The sequence below is a fragment of the Pongo abelii genome, chromosome 8 (assembly GCF_028885655.2).
Source record: "Pongo abelii isolate AG06213 chromosome 8, NHGRI_mPonAbe1-v2.0_pri, whole genome shotgun sequence".
In the NCBI taxonomy this organism is placed as follows: Eukaryota; Metazoa; Chordata; class Mammalia; order Primates; family Hominidae; genus Pongo; species Pongo abelii.
In genome coordinates this window covers 132,722,391-132,743,437 of record NC_071993.2, presented here as the reverse complement: position 1 = coordinate 132,743,437, position 21,047 = coordinate 132,722,391, and the positions used below count along the sequence as shown (strand labels likewise).

Below are 21,047 nucleotides of genomic sequence, written 5' to 3'. Positions count from 1 at the left end.
GCCTCAGCCTCCTGAGTAGCTGGGACTACAGGCACACGCCACCACACCCAGCTAATTTTTGTATTTTTATTAGAGACAGGGTTTCACCATGTTGGCCAAGATGGTCTCGATCTCTTGACCTCGTGATCCGCCTGCCTCAGCCTCCCAAAGTGTTGGGATTACCGGCGTTAGCCACTGCACCTGGCAACTTTCATATTTTTAGTAGAGACGGGTTTTCACCACGTTGGCCAGGTTGGTCTTGGAACTCCTGACCTCAGGTGATCCGCCTGCCTCAGCCTCCCAAAGTGCTGGGATTACAGGTGTGAGCCACCGTGCCCGGCCAAGCAGAGGAAAATTTATAGCAATAAATACCTACATCAAAAATGGTAGAAAGATTACATAAATTAACTATCAACAATGCACTCCAAGGAACTAGAAAAGCAAGAATAAACCAAACCCAGCATTAGCAGAAGAAAAGAAATAATAAAGACCAGAGCCAGAACTAAATGAAATAGAGACTAAAAGAAAATACAAAGGATCAATGAAATTAAAAGTCGATTCTTTAAAAAAAAAAAAAACAAAATTGATAAACTCCTTGCTAGACTAGCCACAAAAGAGAAAACCCAAATGAACAAAATCAGAAATGGAAGAGGAGACATTATAAGTAAGACCACAGAAATATAAAAGATCATTGGAGACTACTGTGAACAACTATATGCTGACAAACTGGGAAACCCAGAGGAAATAAATAAATTCCTGAAAACATACAACCTACCAAGATTGAATCAGGAAGGAATGAAAATCTGAACAGAGCAACGCTGAATAGTGACTGAATCAGTAATTTAAAAAAAAAATCTCCCAACAAAGAAAAGTCCAGAACTGGTTGAATTCACAGCTGAATTTTACCAAACAAAACCCAAATACCAATTGTCTTGAAACTATTTCAAAATATTAAAGAGGAGGGAATTCTCCCTAGTTCATTCTATGAGGCCAACCAGCATCACACTGATACCAAAACCAGAGATAGACACAACAAAAAAAGACAACTACAGGGTATGCAGGGGTGCCCCAACCACACTGTGTCCACAGACTCTCAGTTATTTTAGGAGATCCCTGGCCAAAGATTTATTTCTCTTGACAACCAAGGGCCTCCGTCTGGATTTCCAAGGAAGAAATTTCCTCTGAAGCACTGGAACTTGCCACCACCAGCACCATGCCGTACCAATATCCAGCATTGACCCTGGAGCAGAAGAAGGAGCTGTCTGACATCGCTCACCACATCGTGGCACTGGGTGAGGGCATCCTGACTGCAGATGAGTCCACTGGGAGCATTGCCAAGCAGCTGCAGTCCCTTGGCGCTGAGAACACCGAAGAGAACCGGCGCTTCTACCATCAGCTGCTACTGACAGCTGACGACTGCGTGAACCCCTGCATCGGGGACGTCATCCTCTTCCACCAGACACTCTACCAGAAGAAGGATGATGGGCGTCCTTTCCCCCAAGTTATCATATCCAAGGGTGGTGTTGGGGGCATCAAGGTAGACAAGGGCGTGGTCCCCCTTGCAGGGACAAATGGCGAGACCACCACCCAAGGGTTGTATGGGCTGTCTGAGTGCTGTGCCCAGTACAAGAAGGATGGAGCTGACTTCACCAAGTGGCATTGTGTTCTGAAGTTTGGGGAACACACCCCCTCAGCCCTTGCCATCATGGAAAATACCAACGTCCTGGCCTGTTATGCCAGCATCTGCTAGCAGAATGGCATTGTGCCCATTGCGGAGCCTGAGATCCTCCCTAATGGGGACCATGACTTGAAGCGCTGCCACTGTGTGACCAAGAAGGTGCTGATTGCTGTCTATGAGGCTCTGAGTGATCAACACATCTATCTTGGAAGGCATCTTGCTGAACCCCAACATGGTCACCCCAGGCCATCCCTGCATCCAGAAGTTTTCTCACGAGGAGATTGCCATGGCAACTATCACAACGCTGCGCCTCACAGTGCCCCCCGCTGTCCCTGGGATCACCTTCCTGTCTGGAGGCCAGAATGAGGAGGAGGCATCCATCAACTTCAAAGCCATTAACAAGTGCCCCCTGTGACCTTCTCCTACGGCTGAGCCTGCAAGCCTCTGCCCTGAAGGCCTGGGGAAGGAAGAAGGAGAACCTGAAGGCTGCCCAGGAGGAGTCAAGTGAGCCATGGCCAACAGCCTGGCCTGTCGAGGAAAGTACACCCCGAGCAGTCAGGCTGGGGCTGCTGCTAGCGAGTCCCTCTTCATCTCTAACCATACCTACTAAGCGGAGGTGTTCCCAGGCTGTCCCCAACACTCCAGGCCCCATCCCTACTCTCTTAAAGAGGGGGCCTCCTCCTTGGGGCTCCAGGTTGGCTTGCTCATGCTCTTGCCTCCCTCGTGACAGTGGTGTGTGGTGTCGTCTGTGAATGCTAACTCCATCACCCTTTCCAGCACACTGCCAATAAATAGCTATTCAAGGCTGGAGGAGCGGGGGCGGGGAGAGAACTACAGCCAATATCCCCGATGAACATAAATACAAAATTTCTCAACAAAATAACAGCAAACTAAATGCAACAGCACATCAAAAAGATAATATACCGTGATCAAGTGGGATTTATAGCAGGGACGCAAGGATGCTTCAACACACACAAATCAGTAAACATGACACATCACACCAACAAAATGAAGGACAAAAACCATATGATTATCTCAATAGACACAGAAAAAGCATTTGATAAAATTCAACATCCCTTTATGATAAACACTCTCAACAAACTAGACATAGAAGGAATATAACTCAAAATAATAAAGACCATATACAGCCAACCCACAGCTAACATCATACTGAATGGAGTAAAGTTGAACGCCTTTGCTCTAAGAACTGGAACAAGACAAGGATTCTCACTTTCACCATTCCTATTCAACGTAGTGCTAGAAGTCCTAGCCAGAGCAATCAGTCAAGAGAAAGAAATAAAAAGCATCCAAATTGGAAAAGAAGAAGTGAAACTGTCTCTTTTTGCTGATGATATGATATTATATCTAGAAAAATCTAAATACCAAAAAAAACCCCACTTAGATTTGATAAATATATTCAGTAAAGTTGCAGGATACAAAATCAACATACAAAAAGCTGTAGCTTTTATATATATCAGCAATAATCTAGCTAAGAAGGAAATCAAGAAGGCAATTTCATTTATAATAGCTACAAAAATATATAAGAATAAATTTAACCAAGGAGGTAAAATATCTCTATAAGAAAAACTATAAAACACTGATGAAAGAAATTAAAGATGACACAAACAAATGGAAAAATATCCCATGCTCCTGTGTCAGAAGACATATCATTAAAATGACCATATTGCTTAAAGCAATCTACAGGTTCAATGCAACCTCTTTCAAAATACCAATGTCATTCTTCACAGAATTAGAGGAAACAATCTTAAAATTCATATGGAATAAAAAAGAACCAGAATAACCAAAGGAATCCTGAGCAAAACGAACAATGCTGGAGGCATCACTTATTACAAGACTATAGTAACCAAAACAGCATGGCATTTGTATAAAATTAGACACACAAACCAATGGAACAGAATAGAGAACCCAGAAAACTGATCTTTGACAAAGCCATTATGAACTTATATCAGGGAAGCAGCACCCTGTTCAATAAATGGTACTGAAAGAATTGGATAGCCACATGCAGAAGAATGAAACTGGACCCCTATATCTCACCATGTAAAAAAATCAACTCAAAATGAATTGAAGACTTAAATATAAGATCTGAAACTGTAAAAAACACTAGAAGAAAACCTAGAGAAAACTCTTCTGAACCTTGGTTTAGACAAAAAATGTATGACTAAGATCTCCAAAGCATAAACAACAAAAATGAAACTAGACAAATGGAATTATATTAAATCAAAAACTTCTGCACAGCAAATGAAACAATCAAAAGAGTAAATAGACAATCTGTTGAATGGGAGAAAATATTTGCAAACCATTCATCTGACAGGGGACTAATATCCAGAATATACAGGGAACTCAAACAACTCAACTGTAAAAAACAACAACAACAACCAAAAAACCAAGTACTTCCATTAAAAAGTGGGCAAAGGACATGAATAGACATTTCTCAAAAGAAGGCATGCAAATGGCAAACAGTTATATGAAAAGGTGCTCAACATCATTGATCATCAGATAAATGGAAATCCAAGCTACAATGAGATATCATCTCACCCCAGTTAAAATGGCTTTTATCCTAAAGACAGGCAATCACAAATGCTGGTGAGGATATCAAGAAAAGAGAACACCTGTACACTGCTGGTGGAAATATAAATTAGTACAGCCACTGTATTAGTCTGTTTTCACACTGCTATAAAGAACTACCTGAGACTGGTAATTTATAAAGAAAAGAGGTTTAATTGATTCACAGTTCTGCATGGCTGGGGAGGCCTCAGGAAACTTACAATCATGGCGGAAGGCAAAACGGAAGCAAGGCACATCTTACATGGCGGCAGGAGAGACAGTGAGCAAAGGGGGATGTGCTACACTTTTAAACCATCAGATCTCATGAGAGCTCACTCACTATCATGAAAACAGCAAAGGGGATATCTACCCCCATGATCCAATCACCTCCCACCAGGCGCCTCTTCTGACATTTGGGGATTCTAATTCAAGATGATTTGCATGGGGACAACCATATTAGAGCCAAACCATATTAGCCACTATGGAAAATAGTATAGAGGTTCCTCAAAAAACTAAAAATAGAACTACCATGTGATTCAGCAATCCCACTGCTAGGTATATACCCAAAAGAAAGGAAATCAGTATACTGAGGAGATATCTGCACTCCCATGTTTATTGCAGCACTATTCACAATAGCCAAGATTTGGAAGCAACCTAAGTGTCTATCAATAGATGAATGGATAAAGAAATGTGGTACACATACAAAATGAAGTACTATTCAGCCATAAAAATGAAAGAGATTCTGTCATTTGCAACAATGTAAATGGAACTAGAGGACATGTTAAGTAAAATAAGCGAGGCATAGAAAGACAAACTTTTCGCATGTTCTCACTCCTTTGTGGAAGCTGAATATTAAAACAGTTGAACTCATAGAGAGTAGAATGATGGTTATCAGAGGCTAGGAAAGGTAGCGGTGAGGGAAGTGGGGATGGAAAATCGTACAAAAATATAGTTAGAATGTATAAGATCTAGTAGTTGATAGCATGACAGGGGGGTGACTACAGTCAATAATAATCTATTGTACATTTTAAACTAAAAGTATAATTGGATTGTTTGTAACAAAAGAAATGATAAATGCTGGAGGTGATGGATCCTCCATTTACCCTGATGTGATTATTACACACTGTATGCCTGTATCAAAATATCTTATGTACCCCATAAATATATACAGCTACTATGTACACATAAAAATTTTAAAAAATTTAAAAAAGAAGACATACAAATGGGAAACAGGCATATGAAAACATGCTGAATGTCACTAATCATCAGGGGAATGCAAATAAAAACCACAATGAGATATCATCTTATCCCAGTCAGAACAGCTATTACTAAAAAGACAAAAAATAACAGATGTTGGCGAGGATGGGGAGAGAAGGGAACTCTTATAAACTTTTGGTGGGAATGTAAACTAGTAGAGCCACTATGGAAAATAGTATGGAGATTTCTCAAAACTCTAAAAAGAGAAATTACCATTTGATCCAGCAATGCTACTACTGAGTATCTACTAAAAAAAAATCAATATATCTGAGGGATACCTGCACTTGCATGTTTATTGCAGCACTATTCACAATAGCAAAGACATAGAATCAACCTAAGTGTTCATCAGTTGACCAATGGATAATGAAAATGTGATGGCTATTTAGCCAAAAACATTTGCAAACTATTCACACTATTGGAGTGTATACATTTCCTCTTTGTATCAAATCTACCATATCAGGTAGGTATTATTATTCTCATTTTACAGATAAGGAAACCGAGGCTTGAGAAAGTTTAGTCTCTCTCATCAGGCTCACCTAGGAGATAGGAGAGAGAGCTGGGGCTGGACTCAGGACCTCTGAATGTCCAGCCTCTGACCCAACCACATTATGCTTCCTTCTCCCTTTATGGGAATTTTCATTGAATTGGGTCTTGTCTTTTTAATTTCCATTCATTTCCTCCTAGAGAGTCCTGCTTCAGAGCTCACTTTGCCGGGGTGGCTTTTAAGAGGTGCCATTCAAATAACATTGGGGTGAGTTTCTCTCGCCATAAGAGCCAGCCACATCCCCCTTCAGGAATGAAAGACTCATCACTCTGGCTGCTGGGAGCATGGCCCTCACTGCCCACACCTACGGATCTGTTGGCTGAAGAGAGCCGCCTCCCTAGGGTCACGCCCTCTTCTGGGGGTAGCCCAGGAATAAATCCAATGCCTCATTGCTTGGTGCACAGAGACTGGGTCCCCTCTCCCCAACTCTGAGTGGTCACCCAATGTCCAGAGCTCCCAGCCGGGTCAACAGAGTCCCTTGTTGGGACTACCCCCTTCTGCCCAGTCCTGTTTCCTTCTCAGGCTTTTGTTGGGAGATTGCAAGGACACATTCTAGATAATCCTCACTGTCCTCATTTTTCTTGCTTCACACCCTTCTACCCCCTCTTTTTCCCTCCTAGACGTTACCTCCCCTCTACCATCCCACATTTCCAGTGGAGAATCACTTGGGACTCTCTGTTTCTCCCCTTCCCGTGGTCTTAGGGCCACCTCATACCTACATTGCTGGAGGTTGGCTCATCTCCATAAACGTGGGTTGGCTCCAAGGTCCTCAGTACTGGGAGCTCCCTGACCACAGGAAGGATCTCAAATAACACATTTCTGTCTTCTCAGAATGTGTCTGCTCACTCACTGACAACCACACCCTCCTTACCAGGCTATGGAAAAATTTCCAGGCTCCAGCTCAGCAGGGGTGGCCTCTGTAACTTGAAACAACCGGCAGTGATGGCTCTGGGCCATTACAATGTTTTTTGTCTTGGAAAGAATATTTGAAAATTACAAAAATTATGCCATTTCCATTGCATGCCAAAAGCACCCAAATTGCATTTTAATCACTGTACAAAGGAAGCCCTGATACTTGGCTTGTAGATTCAAATGTGTCTGGTTTTAATCAAGGCGTGTGCTGTTCTTCCAGTTCCCTCACATCGGGCTAACGCAAAAGACACCAGAATCCATCACCAGTGCTACGTCAAAAGAGCCCCAGGGTCCACACTTGCGTCGGCAAGCGGAGGGGAAGCTGCCGCCCATATACAAAGTCCGGGAGAAGGTGAGTCCTGAACACTGGCCACAGCCTTGTGCGCCTGTGGACCTCCCAGGGGGCAGCACAGCTGGCACGTTGGGCCAAACAATTCTTCCTTGTAAGAAACTGCGCATTAACTATCCTTGGACCCCTAAGGGTTGGTAGTATCCCCACCTTATACCCTGGTGCTCTCCAGCAGGAACTACTTCCTGCTATGGACAATCAAGTTAGGCTCCTCCACAAACAAGAAACAACACCCGCTTCCAGCCCACAGCTCATTAACATGCACCTCCTGCCTCCCTGGCCAGTTCCTGAGCAACACCAAGGCCCTGCAGTGGCACAAAGGAGAAGCCAGGGTCCATTTCATACCTGTCAGGGTCCCCCCGAGGCCTTGGGCCAGGGATCTCATCTCCTGGGACCCTTACTGGCCAGATGACAGAGTTGGTCTACGCGACCTCCAAAGTCCTTCCCGGTTTTTGGCTCCATGAGCCTGTACACTTTTCCATCCTTGCACCCAAATAAGGTGTTTTGAAAGAGAATTTTTATGACTTTCAGGAAGCTGGAAATAAGGTGGGGTTTCAAAGCCCAGCGCTGATGAGCACGTGGATATCCTCCCCCTCCTGTGTCTGCTCCATCTCCCGGGCCAGGTTTCATTGTCTTTCTTAGAGGTCGCTTTGCCTCATCCAACTTCCTTCCACATCACCCGATCCCAGTTCTGAAAGCGTGCAGCGTTCTAATGTGTGCTCTTTCCCTTCCATCCCACTTTTCCAGCAAGCAGTGAATAACCAGTTCCCCTTCTCCGTGCATGACAATCGGCACAGCTTGGAGAACTCTGGATGCTACCTTGACTCCGTGAGTATTTCTTTCCAAATTATTAATAAAACAGGGAACAACACAAGGGATCTTGATTTTCTGGGGTGTGTTGAAGATAGAGGATTGGCCTCAAAACTGGAACAAGGTCAAAACAAAGCGAGGTCTTAAACAAGACTCATAACAGATTAAAAAATAAATGTTCGAAGCTCTCAGAATTCCACGCCGCTTTCAATATCTACACCAGTGTTCTGCCTAGGTGTATGTGCGCTTCATCCTTCTCCAAGTGCCTTCCCATAAATTGTCTCTTTTGCGAGTTTTCTTGTGAGGATCTGCCATGGGAAGGAGGGACTGTTATGCGTATCTCTGGATGGCAGAGCCAGGATCCACGAGGAAAGGTCAGAAGGAGGAGGAGCTTACATAATATAAGGAAGGATTTCCTTGTAACTGGAGTTGCCTTTTCTCTGCAGGTGGTGAGTTCCCCTTTACTGGAGAACATGAAGTCTCATACAATGATGGTTCACACAGCACTATGTGATAGAAATGTAGTGTAAACCATATGCATAATTTTAAATGTTTTAGTGGTTACATTAAGTACAAAGAAACAGGTGAAATTTACTTTAATAATATATTTTATTGTGAGCAGTGGCTCACCCCTGAAATCCCAGCACTTTGGGAGGCTGAGGTGGGAGGATCACTTGAGGTCAGGAGCTTGAGACCAGACTGGGCTACATAGTAAGACCCCGTGTCTACAAAACATTAAAAAATTAGCCAGGTGTGGTGGTGCATGCCTGTTATCCCAGCTACTCAGAAGATTGAGGCGGGAGGTTCACTTGAGCCCAGGAGTTCAAGGCTGTAGTGAGCTATGATCACGAACACTGCACTCCAGCCTGGGTGTCAGAGTGAGATCCTATCTCAAGCAAACAAAAATAATTTATTTAGCTCAATAATTCTCCAAATTGTCCATTCAACATGTAATCAATATAAAAAATTAACGGGATACTTTACGTTCTTCCTTCCAAACCAAGTCTTTAAAATACAGTTTGTGTTTTACACTTGTGTAACATCTCAACGTAGACAACTCACATTTAAAGTGCCCAACGGCTACATGTGGCTAGGGGCTACCAGACTGCACAGCACAGGGAAACCTATTAGGTAGAAAGCTGTATCAAGTGATATCTGCAAATCCTCATGGAACCTGAAAGGCCATGATAATGAAGATGTTATTAATGGCCCACCATTTATAAAGCATCTGCCATATACCAACATCTCATATTATTGCATTCTATCCTCACAACAATCCTACAGGCTAATTACACTTATCATCTCAATTTAGAGATGAGCAAATTGAGATCCAGTAAAGTTAAACAATTTTCCCCAAATCCCTCTTTCTTCTAGACTACAATGTCTTAACTAAATAGAAGTGCCTTAACCCCAAAAATCTGGTTTTCTTCTGGCAGAATGTTGAAAACAGAACCAGAATACCCACTTTGCCTGCCTCTGTAAATGGAGTGCTTGATATTGTTTTTTAAATAACCAAAGCAACATATGTCCTTTAAAAAACTGAAATAATACAGAATTGTATAAAATTAAAAATAAATTCACACCCTTATTTTCCTTCCTCACAATCTGGCCTTGATGATTCACTGCTAGTAATGGTTTTGTGGGTAAAATTTGAGAATTTTTCCAATTCACAGGCAAATGTACACACATAAATGTATATTTGTTAATGATATAAACAGGATTATACCACTTGTATTTTGCCAAGGTTATGATAGTCTTCTAGAAAGCCTTGGAAGCTTTCCAACTTTCTATATGTTCTGGAATAGCTTATACAACATTTGGATTTTCAGTTTAATGGAGGTTAGACAGAATTTGCCTATGAAATAACTTGGGTTTGGTATATTTTTTAGAGTAAGTTTTTTTTATTACTTTTTCTTTCTTTCTTGATTATTAATCTATTCAAACTTTCTATCTCTTCTTGGGTAGATTTTGCTGATACGTATTTGCCTAAAATTTATCTAATTCATTTCAAATGTACAGTATAACATCTCTCAAAATAGTCTTATTTTGTGGTTCCTTTAAATTTTTTTTTCAGTTGAATGTTTAGTTCACATACTTGCAATTGTTTTTGTTAATAATTTATTAAAACTATAAGTAGTCTTTAGATTATTGGTTTGACTACATCCCAAAGGTTTTTCCAATTAAGGTCTCATTATTATTTGCTTTCAAATAGCCTATGATTTGATTTTTAATTTTTCCCTTTCCTAAAAAAACCGGAAGAATGTTTTGAATTATCTATATGGTTAAAAATTTTAGAAATAATCTATTCATTGCTAATATCTAGTTTTATGGGTTATGGTAAATTTCAAAGAGTATAATCTAAGATTCTCACTTTTTGAATTATGAGATTATCTTTGTTGTCTTGTGTGTGATTAACAAGTGTGCTGTGGCTGTTTACAAATAACATATATTCCCCCCTGTTGGTTACAAAGTTCTTTATATTTATTAATTTAGGACTGTGAATTATTTAAATCTTTCATATCCTTGTCTTAATTTTTGTATTGATCTGTCAGTTTCTGCTTCTAAGATTATTCTTGAGTTTCTAAAGTTTTTTTGCCTTATCTAGTTTAATACCGTATCTTTCTGCATCAAAAATTTTTGTTGTTTTATTTTCACGGTGGCTTTTGTCATTTATCAATATGAAGTGTTTCTCTTTATATGCGTTAATGCCTTTAGCCATAAATTCTATCTACATTATGATACTAGCATTGTCACTATTACTCTCTTTTTGCTAATGTTTGTTCTTTATGTTATGGCCCATTCCTTCGTCTCCATAATTTGTAGTCATTTTGCTTTGCGTTTGTCTTCTATTATAAATAGAATGCAGCAGAGTTTTAAAAAAAATCGAAGAATCTATTTCTTTATGTGAGAATTTAGACCATTCACATTATTATGACAATTTATGCTTTTGGTTTTATTTCTGCCATCTCACTTTCATGTTTCCTATTTATTATGCTTATATTTTTCTTTTTTTCTTCCTCTCCTGACTTTGCTGGATTGATTGAATTTATTTGCTCACTCTGACTTCTATTGATATTCTATGAGTAGTTGCCCTCAAGTATAAATATTTAATAATTACATTAACACTATATTACTCTATGTATAAAAATTAATAACTATAGCTTTTCCCCAAGAATAAGGTAAGTCTTCCAGAATGCTTTATCTCACTTACTTCCTGTTCCAGGGCTGCTGTGTTGGTGGCCAGGTTGTATTCCCCCAAGTCCTGTAGGTGCCATTCCTGGACTTCAGCCGGGAGCTCAAAGATGTGGCCCTGATTTCCCTAATCAAGTTGAAATCCCGGAATTTCAGTTGCAGATTCTTTTCTTTCTGTTTCCCTCCCTCCTTTCCATTTTGTGAATTTGCACAATTCAGTACATTTCGTAGTCACATTATTAGCAAGCATTTAGACTTCATCATAAATTTTACTCGCTACTTTCCTTGAAGCTCTTTCCCCTATTTTCATCATGCCTTTCTTTTACTTGTTTTTCAGTTTGCTGGAGTATCCTCAAGTCATTCTTTAGAAGCTGACTTGGACATTGTGCCCCATGTCATACACTTGTCCCTCCAGTGCCACTCTCCTCTTCTCCCTACTCTGGTTCCTGGGGCTGATCTATGTGGAGTACATTCCTCCCCAGTCCCCTCGGTCCTGGAGCCATTGCACAGCCCCTTGGGGTGTCCCTACACATACCCACATGTATGTAGACAGTCCCTTTATAGACTGTCCTCAAATTACTCTAATTGGAATGTGGCCTGCGTCTCCTGCTGCGAATCTGACACAGACCCTTCATCACAGAAACCTCACTTTACTGATGTGAAGTCTATGTAATGTAATGTCCATTTCCTCTCAGTCACTCATGTCAGTATAGTGTTTTCTTTCTTAGTTTTCATCTAGTTGTGAGCAAACAGAATGTACAATTTTGAGTACACAGTAATTATCAGGTTCACACGTAAGGTGCTGAGAGTGAATGAGGAAGCCTGTGGGCCAGGACCCAAAGGTGCTGGGTCCTTCAGGGAGCCCTTAGGGTTGGGAAAGAATTCAGCCTCCTCAGACTTTTCAGAGAAAGGGTGATCGTTGGTCCCACTGAGTGCTGGGGGACAGCTCAGTGCTGGGGAGCAGGGAGGGTCGGGGGTGTTGGGAGTGAAGGGAACCTACCTGGGTCCCTAGGATTGAGGCTGGCTAACAGTCTGTTTCTGGCTGGATTCTCTCTGGTTCTGCCTTCCATGTCTCTAAAAGCCCAGGCACCTTGGTGGCACCAGAAGACTGTGAGGACAATAACAGAACCCTGCCAGGGTTTTGTGAGTGTCAATTCATAACCTTCAACAGGTTGGTAAAGGAGACATTGAGACAGTTGTCATAGTGTTTATTTAAACATATACATGTCAAGTAACTGATTTTAAGAAAGACCTCAGAACTATGTGACTGAGGCTGGGCACGGTGGCTCACGCCTGTAATCCTAGCGCTTTGGGAGGCTGAGGCAGACAGATTGCCTGAGCTTAGGAGTTCAAGACCAACCTGGGCAACATGGCAAAACCCCGTCTCTACTAAAAATACAAAAACTTAGCCAGGCGTGGTGGTGTCCACCTGTAGTTCCAGCTACTGAGGAGGCTAAGGCATGAGAATTGCTTGAACCTGGGAGGCAGAGGCTGCAGTGAGCTGAGATCGTGCCACTTAACTCCAGCCTGGGCGACAGAGCAAGACTCTGTCTCGAAAAAAAAAAGAACTATGTGACCTTGAATATTTTCCTTCTAATCTTGTAATTTTTCTCTCCAGGGCCTGGGACGTAAGAAGATCTCTCCAGATAAGAGGCAACACATTTCAAGAAATTTTAATCTCTGGGCATGTGACTATGTTCCATCTTGTCTTGATGGTTTTTCAAATAACCAAATATCATACGTGTATAAAGAAGCCGTGGTGGTCTCAAGCTTCAGACGCTTTCCACGATGCTATAAAGAGATATGGAACACTTTTACATTTCTTCCTGAGCGAAGCTATACAGAGGTTTTGAAAAAGAAGCCCAAAGTAAGGTTCACTGTTGACAAAAAGGTTGTTTCTTCACTGGAGTCCTAATCCTCCCAGAAGATTTTTGATGAATTTTGTAATACTGGTATTTCATCAGACATCCTAAAAGTATGTTTTCTGATCCAGCACTACTATTTAATTTTTAAAGTACTTTTATGATTTTTATAATGTCAAAAAACATTCAAATCTTTGTGAAATGAATATGTGATGACATACGCATGTGTAAATAAACTTTTCAGATGGCCACATTTACTTTTGGGGAGTTTTGAAAAGTACATCCTTAATATACGGTCACATTTTCATTCTGAAATTTCAAACCATACAGAGGAAACAAAAGTCCTCCTTGATTTCACCACATCTCCAATCCTGTATGTCCTCAGAAGTAAGTTAACTACTTGTTTTTAATCTGCATTTACAATCATATACATGTGCATAACACATTAAATTTTCAACATTACTATGTTACACAGTGCAAAATATTCTACAACTTTTGTTTTGTTTTGTTTTGAGACAGTCTCTGTCTCCCAGGCTGGAGTGCAGTGGCACTATCTCGACTCATTGCAACCTCTGCCTTCTGGGTTCAAGCGATTCTCCTGCCTCAGCCTTCCCAGTAGCTGGGATTACAGGTGTGCACCACCACACTGGCTAACTTTTGTATTTTTAGTAGAGATGAAGTCTCACCTTCGTGGCCAGGCTGGTCTTGAATTCCTGGCCCCAAGTGACCCTCCCACCTCGGCCTCCCAAAGTGCTGGGATTACAGGCATGAGCCACCGCGCCTGGCATTCTATAGCTTTCTTTTGATACTTAATAATGTGTCTTAGAATTCTTGCAGAGTTATAAGAATAGACTGATTTTTTAAAAAATTGCTGCCTATATTCTCAAATACAAATTCACTCTGTTTTAAATAATTATCTTAATAGACATTTGAATCATTTCTAGTGTTTTTGCTGTTAGACACAGTGGTACATGAACATGCTTGATCAGCCTCTCTGGATACATGTTTCCCTGCACCTCTGGAGCAGATAGACTCTGAAAAGTTGCTTTGTTAGTGCTTGGTTGACCGTAATGCACAAAGTGTTGAGAAATAATGCATTGACTTTGAAAAAGACTGGACCAATTGAACTCCTACCAACAGTATCTGTGAATTTCTGTTTTATCCCCTCTCACATTATCATTTAAATATTTAAGGATATTTAAGGGGAAAAAGGGTACCTTGTTATTTTCTTATTTTGCATTTCTCTATTTATTAGTGAAGTTGAGTATCTTTTCCCATGCAGTGGCCTCCTCTATTTCCTTTCTATAGACTGACAATGTCCCCATCATTCCATACCACCATTTTCTTGTTTATCTTGAATTTTTTCCTGTACATGAATTTTAGAATAAGCTTGTAAGGTAAACAAACAAACAACAACAAAAATAACATTGCCAATGTGATAGGCATTTCCCCAAATTTAGCTTTTAATTTATGGGAAAACCAACACCTTTATACTGTATCTTCCCCTTTGTTTGAATTTACTTTATGTCCTTCAGTAAAGTTTATAATTTTCCTCACATGGGTCTGATGTGTTTCTTTTCCATGTTTATTCCTGTATATTTTGATATTCTACTGGCTATTTTGATATTCTATGGCTATTTTGAATGTTTTAATTGCACTTTTAGATTGATTTTGGCAGATGCATAAGAAAGCTATTGATTTCTATATATGAATCTTCTACTTGGTAACCCGGCTAAACTTCTAATAATAAATAAATAAATATTCTATAAAATAAAAAGAAAGTTCTAATAATGTTTCAGTTGATTCTCTTCTGGATTTTTCTAAATGGAAAATTATGTCATTCATAAAAGTGATAATTCTTTTATGTCATTTCCAACATTTATATTTTTCCCATCTTATTGCACTGGATAGGGCCTCCGGTACAATTGGAATATTATTACAGAGAGTATATATCCTCATTTTCTTTTTCTTTTCTTTTTAAGAGACAGGATCTAGCTCTGTTGCCCAGGCTGGAGGGCAGTGGTGCCATCATAGCTCACTGCGGCCTCAAACTCTTAGTCTCAAGTGATTCTCCCATGCAGTGAGAACTACAGGAGCATGACACCACACTCAACTAATTTTTAAATTTTTTTTGTAAAGATGGGCTCTAGCTATGTTGCCCAGGCTGGTCTTGAACTCCTGGCCTCAAGCAGTCCTCCTGTGCTGGGATTAGAGGCATAAGCCACCATGCTTGATCCTGATTTCTTTTTATATTAAGGTGTTAAGCCTTTGTGTCAAATATATTTCTTTTTTTAAAAAATTTTTATTATTACTGTTATACTTTAAGTTCTAGGGTACATGTGCGCAACATGCAGGTTTGTTACATATGTATGCATGTGCCATGTTGGTGTGCTGCACCCGTTAACTCGTCATTTATATTAGCTATATCTCCTCCCCCCACCCCATGACAGGCCCTGGCGTGTGACGTTCCCCACCCTGTGTTCAGGTGTTCTCATTGTTCAATTCCCACCTATGAGTGAGAACATGCGGTGTTTGGTTTTCTGTCCTTGTGATAGTTTGCTGAGAATGATGGTTTCTGGCTCCATCCATGTCCCTACAAAGGACGTGAACTCATCCTTTTTTATGGCTGCATAGTATTCCATGGTGTATATGTGTCACATTTTCTTAATCCAGTCTGTCATTGATGGATATCTGGGTTGGTTCCAAGTCTTTGCTATTGTGAATAGTGCCACAATAAACATACGTGTGCATGTGTCTTTATAGCAGCGTGATTTATAATCCTTTGAGTATATGCCCAGTAACGGGATGGCTGGGTCAAATGGTATTTCTAGTTCTACACCCTTGAGGAATCACCACACTGTCTTCCACAATGGTTGACCTAGTTTACAGTCCCACTAACAGTGTAAAAGTGTTCCTATTTCTCCACATCCTCTCCAGCACCTGTTGTTTCCTGACTTTTTAATGATCGCCATTCTAACTGGTGTGAGATGGTATCTCATTGTGGTTTTCATTTGCATTTCTCTGATGGCCAGTGATGATGAGCATTTTTTCATGTGTCTGTTGGCTGCATAAATGTCTTCCTTTGAGAAGTGTCTGTTCATATCCTTTGCCCACTTTTTGATGGGATTGTTTGATTTTTTCTTGTAAATTTGTTTAAGCTCATTGTAGAATCTGGGTATTAGCCCTTTGTCAGATGGGTAGATTGTAAAAATTTTCTCCCATTCTGTAGGTTGCCTGTTCACTCTGATCGTAGTTTCTTTTGTTGTGCAGAAGCTCTTTAGTTTGATTAGATCCCATTTGTCAATTTTGGCTTTTGTTGCCATTGCTTTTGGTGTTTTAGTCATGAAGTCCTTGCCAATGCCTATGGCCTGAACGGTATTGTCTAGGTTTTCTTCTAGGGTTTTTATGGTTTTAGGTCTAATATTTAAGTCTTTAATCCATCTTGAATTAATTTTTGTACAAGGTGTAAGGAAGGGATCCATTTTCAGCTTTCTACATATGGCTAGCCAGTTTTCCTATCACCATTTATTAAATAGGGAATCCTTTCCCCATTTCTTGTTTTTGTCAGGTTTGTCAAAGATCAGATGGTTGTAGATGTGTATTATTTCCGAGGGCTCTATTCTGTTCCATTGGTCTATATCTCTGTTTTGGTACCAGTACCATGCTGTTTTGGTTACTTGTAGTATAGTTCGAAGTCAGGTAACGTGATGCCTCCAGCTTTTTTCTTTTGGCTTAGGATTGTCTTGGCAATGTGGGCTCTTTTTTGGTTCCATATGAACTTTAAAGTAGTTTTTCTCCAATTTCGTGAAGAAAGTCATTGTTAGCTTGATGGGGATGGCATTGAATCTATAAATTACCTTGGGCAGTATGGCAATTTTCTTTTTTTTCTTTTTTTTTTTTTTTTTTTATTTTTTTTTTTCTTTTATTATCATTATTATTATTATTATACTTTAGGTTTTATGGTACATGTGCGCAATGTGCAGGTAAGTTACATATGTATACATGTGCCATGCTGGTGCGCTGCTCCCACCAACTCGTCATCTAGCATTAGGTATATCTCCCAATGCTATCCCTCCCCCCTCCCCCCACCCCACAACAGTCCCCAGAGTGTGATGTTCCCCTTCCTGTGTCCATGTGTTCTCATTGTTCAATTCCCACCTATGAGTGAGAATATGCGGTGTTTGGTTTTTTGTTCTTGTGATAGTTTACTGAGAATGATGATTTCTAATTTCATCCATGTCCCTACAAAGGACGTGAACTCATCATTTTTTATGGCTGCATAGTATTCCATGGTGTATATGTGCCACATTTTCTTAATCCAGTCTATCATTGTTGGACATTTGGGTTGGTTCCAAGTCTTTGCTATTGTGAATAATGCCGCAATAAACATACGTGTGCATGTGTCTTTATAGCAGCATGATTTATAGTCCTTTGGGTATATACCCAGTAATGGGATGGCTGGGTCGAATGGAATTTCTAGTTCTAGATCCCTGAGGAATCGGCAATTTTCACAATATTGATTCTTCCTATCCATGAGCATGGAATGTTCTTCCATTTGTTTGTGCCCTCTTTTATTTCATTGAGCAGTGGTTTGTAGTTCTCCTTGAAGAGTTCCTTCACAAATACCTTGTAAGTTGGATTCCTAGGTATTCTCTTTGAAGCAATTGTGAACGGGAGTTCACTCATGATTTGGCTCACTGTTTGTCTGTTACTGGTGTATAGGAACACTTGTGATTTTTGCACATTGATTTTGTATCCTGAGATTTTGCTGAAGTTACTTATCAGCTTAAGGAGATTTGGGGCTGAGATGATGGGGTTTTCTAAATATAAAATCATGTTATCTGCAAACAGGGACAATTTGACTTCCTCTTTTCCTAACTGAATACGTTTTATGTCTTTCTTCTGCCTGATTGCCCTGGCCAGAACTTCCAATACTATGTTGAATAGAAGTGGTGAGAGAGGGCATCCCTGTCTTGTGCCAGTTTTCAAAGGGAATGCTTCCAGTTTTTGCCCTTTCAGTATGATATTGGCTGTGGGTTTGTCATAAATAGCTCTTATTATTTTGAGATTTGTCCCATCAGTACCTAGTTTATTGAGAGTTTTTAGCATGAAGGGCTGTTGAATTTTGTTGAAGGCCTTTTCTGCATCTATTGAGATAATCATGTGGTTTTTGTCTTTGGTTCTGTTTATATGATGGATTACGTTTATTGATTTGCATATGTTGAACCAGCCTTGCATCCCAGGGATGAAGCCAACTTGATCATGGTGGATAAGCTTTTTGATGTGCTGCTGGTTTAGGTTTGCCAGCATTTTATTGAGGATTTTTGCATGAATGTTCATCAGGGATATTGGTCTAAAATTCTCTTTTTTTGTTGTGTCTCTGCCAGTCTTTGGTATTATTATGATGTTGGCCTCATAAAATGATTTAGGGAGGATTCCCTATTTTTCTATTGATTGGAATAGTTTCAGAAGGAATGGTATCAGCTCCTCCTTGTACCTCTGGTAGAATTCAGCTGTGAATCCATCTGGTCCTGGACTTTTTTTGGTTGGTAAGCTATTAATTATTGCCTCAATTTCAGAACCTGTTATTGATCTATTCAAGGATTCAACTTCTTCTTGGTTTAGTCTTGGGAGGGTGTATGTGTCCAGGAGTTTATCCATTTCTTCTAGATTTTCTAGTTTATTTGCGTAGAGGTGTTTATAGTATTCTCTGATGGCAGTTTGTATATCTGTGGGATCGGTGGTGATATCCCCTTGATCATTTTTTATTGCGTCTATTTGATTCTTCTCTCTTTTCTTCTTTATTAATCTTGCTAGTGGTCTATCAATTTTGTTGATCTTTTCAAAAAGCCAGCTCCTGGATTCACTGATTTTTTGAAGGGTTTTTTTATGTCTCTATCTCCTTCAGTTCTGCTCTGATCTTAGTTATTTCTTGCCCCTTCTGCTAGTTTTTTAATGTGTTTGCTCTTGCTTCTCTAGTTCTTTTAATTGTGATGTTAGGGTATGGATTTTAGATCTTTCCTGCTTTCTCTTGTGGGCATTTAGTGCTATAAATTTCCCTCTACACACTGCTTTAAATGTGTCCCAGAGATTCTGGTACGATGTGTCTTTGTTCTCATTGGTTTCAAAGAACATCTTTATTTCTGCCTTCATTTCATTATGTACCCAGTAGTCATTCAGGAGCAGGTTGTTCAGTTTCCATGTAGTTGAGCAGTTTTGAGTGAGTTTCTTAATGCTGAGTTCTAGTTTGATTGCACTGTGGTCTGAGAGACAGTTTGTTATAATTTCTGTTCTTTTACATTTGCTGAGGAGTGCTTTACTTCCAACTATGTGGTCAGTTTTGGAATAAGTGTGATGTGGTGCTGAGAAGAATGCATATTCTGTTGAATTGGGGTGGAGAGTTCTGTAGATGTCTATTAGGTCTGCTTGGTGCAGAGCTGATTTCAATTCCTGGATATCCTTGTTAACTTTCTGTCTCGTGGATCTGTCCAATGTTGACAGTGGGGTGTTAAAATCTCCCTTATTATTGTGTGGGAGTCTAAGTCTTTTTGAAGGTCTCTAAGGGCTTGCTTTATAAATCTGGGTGCTCCTGTATTGGGTGCATATATATTTAGGATAATTAGCTCTTCTTGATAAATTGGTCCCTTTACCATTATGTAATGGCCTTCTTTGTCTCTTTTGATCTTTGTTGGTTTAAAGTCTGTTTTATCAGAGACTAGGATTGCAACCCCTGCTTCTTTTTTGTTTTCCATTTGCTTGGCAGATCTTCCTTCATCCCTTTATTTTGAGCCTATGTGTGTCTTTGCACTTGAGATGTGTCTCCTGAATACAGCACACTGATGGGTCTTGACTCTTTATCCAATTTGCCAGTCTGTGTCTTTTAATTGGAGCATTTAGCCCATTTACATTTAAAGTTAATATTGTTATGTGTGAATTTGATCCTGTCATTATGATGTTTGATGTTTGCTCATTAGTTGATGCAGTTTCTTCCTAGCATTGATGGTCTTTACAATTTGACATGTTTTTGCAGTGGTTGGTGCCAGTTGTTCCTTTCCATGTTTAGCGCTTCCTTCAGGAGCTCTTGTAAGGCAGGCCTGGTGGTGAGAAAATCTCTCAGCATTTGTTTGTCTGTAAAGGATTTTATTTCACCTTCACTTATGAAGCTTAGTTTGGCTGGATGTGAAATTCTGTGTTGAAAATTCTTTAAGAATGTTTAATATTGGCCTCCCACTGTCTTCTGGCTTGTAGAGTTTCTGCCGAGAGATCTGCTTTTAGTCTGATGGGCTTCCCTTTGTGGGTAACCCGACATTTCTCTCTGGCTGCCCTTAACATTTTTTCCTTCATTTCAACTTTGGTGAATCTGACAATTATGTGTCTTGGAGTTGCTCTGCTTGAGGAGTATCTTTGTGGCATTCTCTGTATTTCCTGAATTTGAATGTTGGCCTGCCTCACTAGGTTGGGGAAGTTCTCATGGATAATATCCTGAAGAGTATTTTCCAAGTTGGTTCCATTCTCCCTGTCTCCTTCAGGTACACCAATCAAACGTAGATTTGTTCTTTTCACATAGTCCCATATTTCTTGGAGGCTTTGTTATTTCTTTTTACTCCTTTTTCTCTAAACTTCTATTCTTGCTTCATTTCATTCATTTGATCTTCAATCACTGATACCCTTTCTTCCAGTTGATCGAATCAGCTACTGAAGCTTGTGCATACGTCATGTAGTTCTCGTGCCATGGTTTTCAGCTCCATCAGGTCATTTAAGGACTTCTCTACTCTGTTTATTAAATCTAGTTAGCCATTCATCTAATCTTTTTTCAAGTTTTTTAGCTTCTTTGCGATGGGTTCGAACATCCTCCTTTAGCTCGGAGAAGTTTGTTATTACTGATCGTCTGAAGCCTTC

At 40.1% G+C, this 21,047-nt stretch overlaps 1 protein-coding gene and 1 pseudogene across 2 annotated transcripts in view; both read left to right on the top strand.

Annotated features, from left to right (window-relative positions):
* Positions 1–21,047, top strand: part of TEX36 (testis expressed 36) — a 102,609-nt gene that overhangs the window by 13,950 nt on the left and 67,612 nt on the right. The window contains exons 2-4 of one of the 2 annotated variants that reach the window (XM_002821255.5): positions 7,156–7,287; positions 8,032–8,112; positions 12,905–14,935. In XM_002821255.5, coding sequence (XP_002821301.1) covers positions 7,156–7,287; positions 8,032–8,112; positions 12,905–13,201 — 510 coding nt within the window. In that variant the 3' untranslated portion in view covers positions 13,202–14,935. Of the gene's footprint in view, positions 1–7,155; positions 7,288–8,031; positions 8,113–12,904; positions 14,936–21,047 lie in introns of those variants that run through there. The other variant, XM_002821254.6, reaches the window with a different exon arrangement.
* Positions 1,047–2,267, top strand: LOC103891750 (fructose-bisphosphate aldolase A-like; annotated as a pseudogene).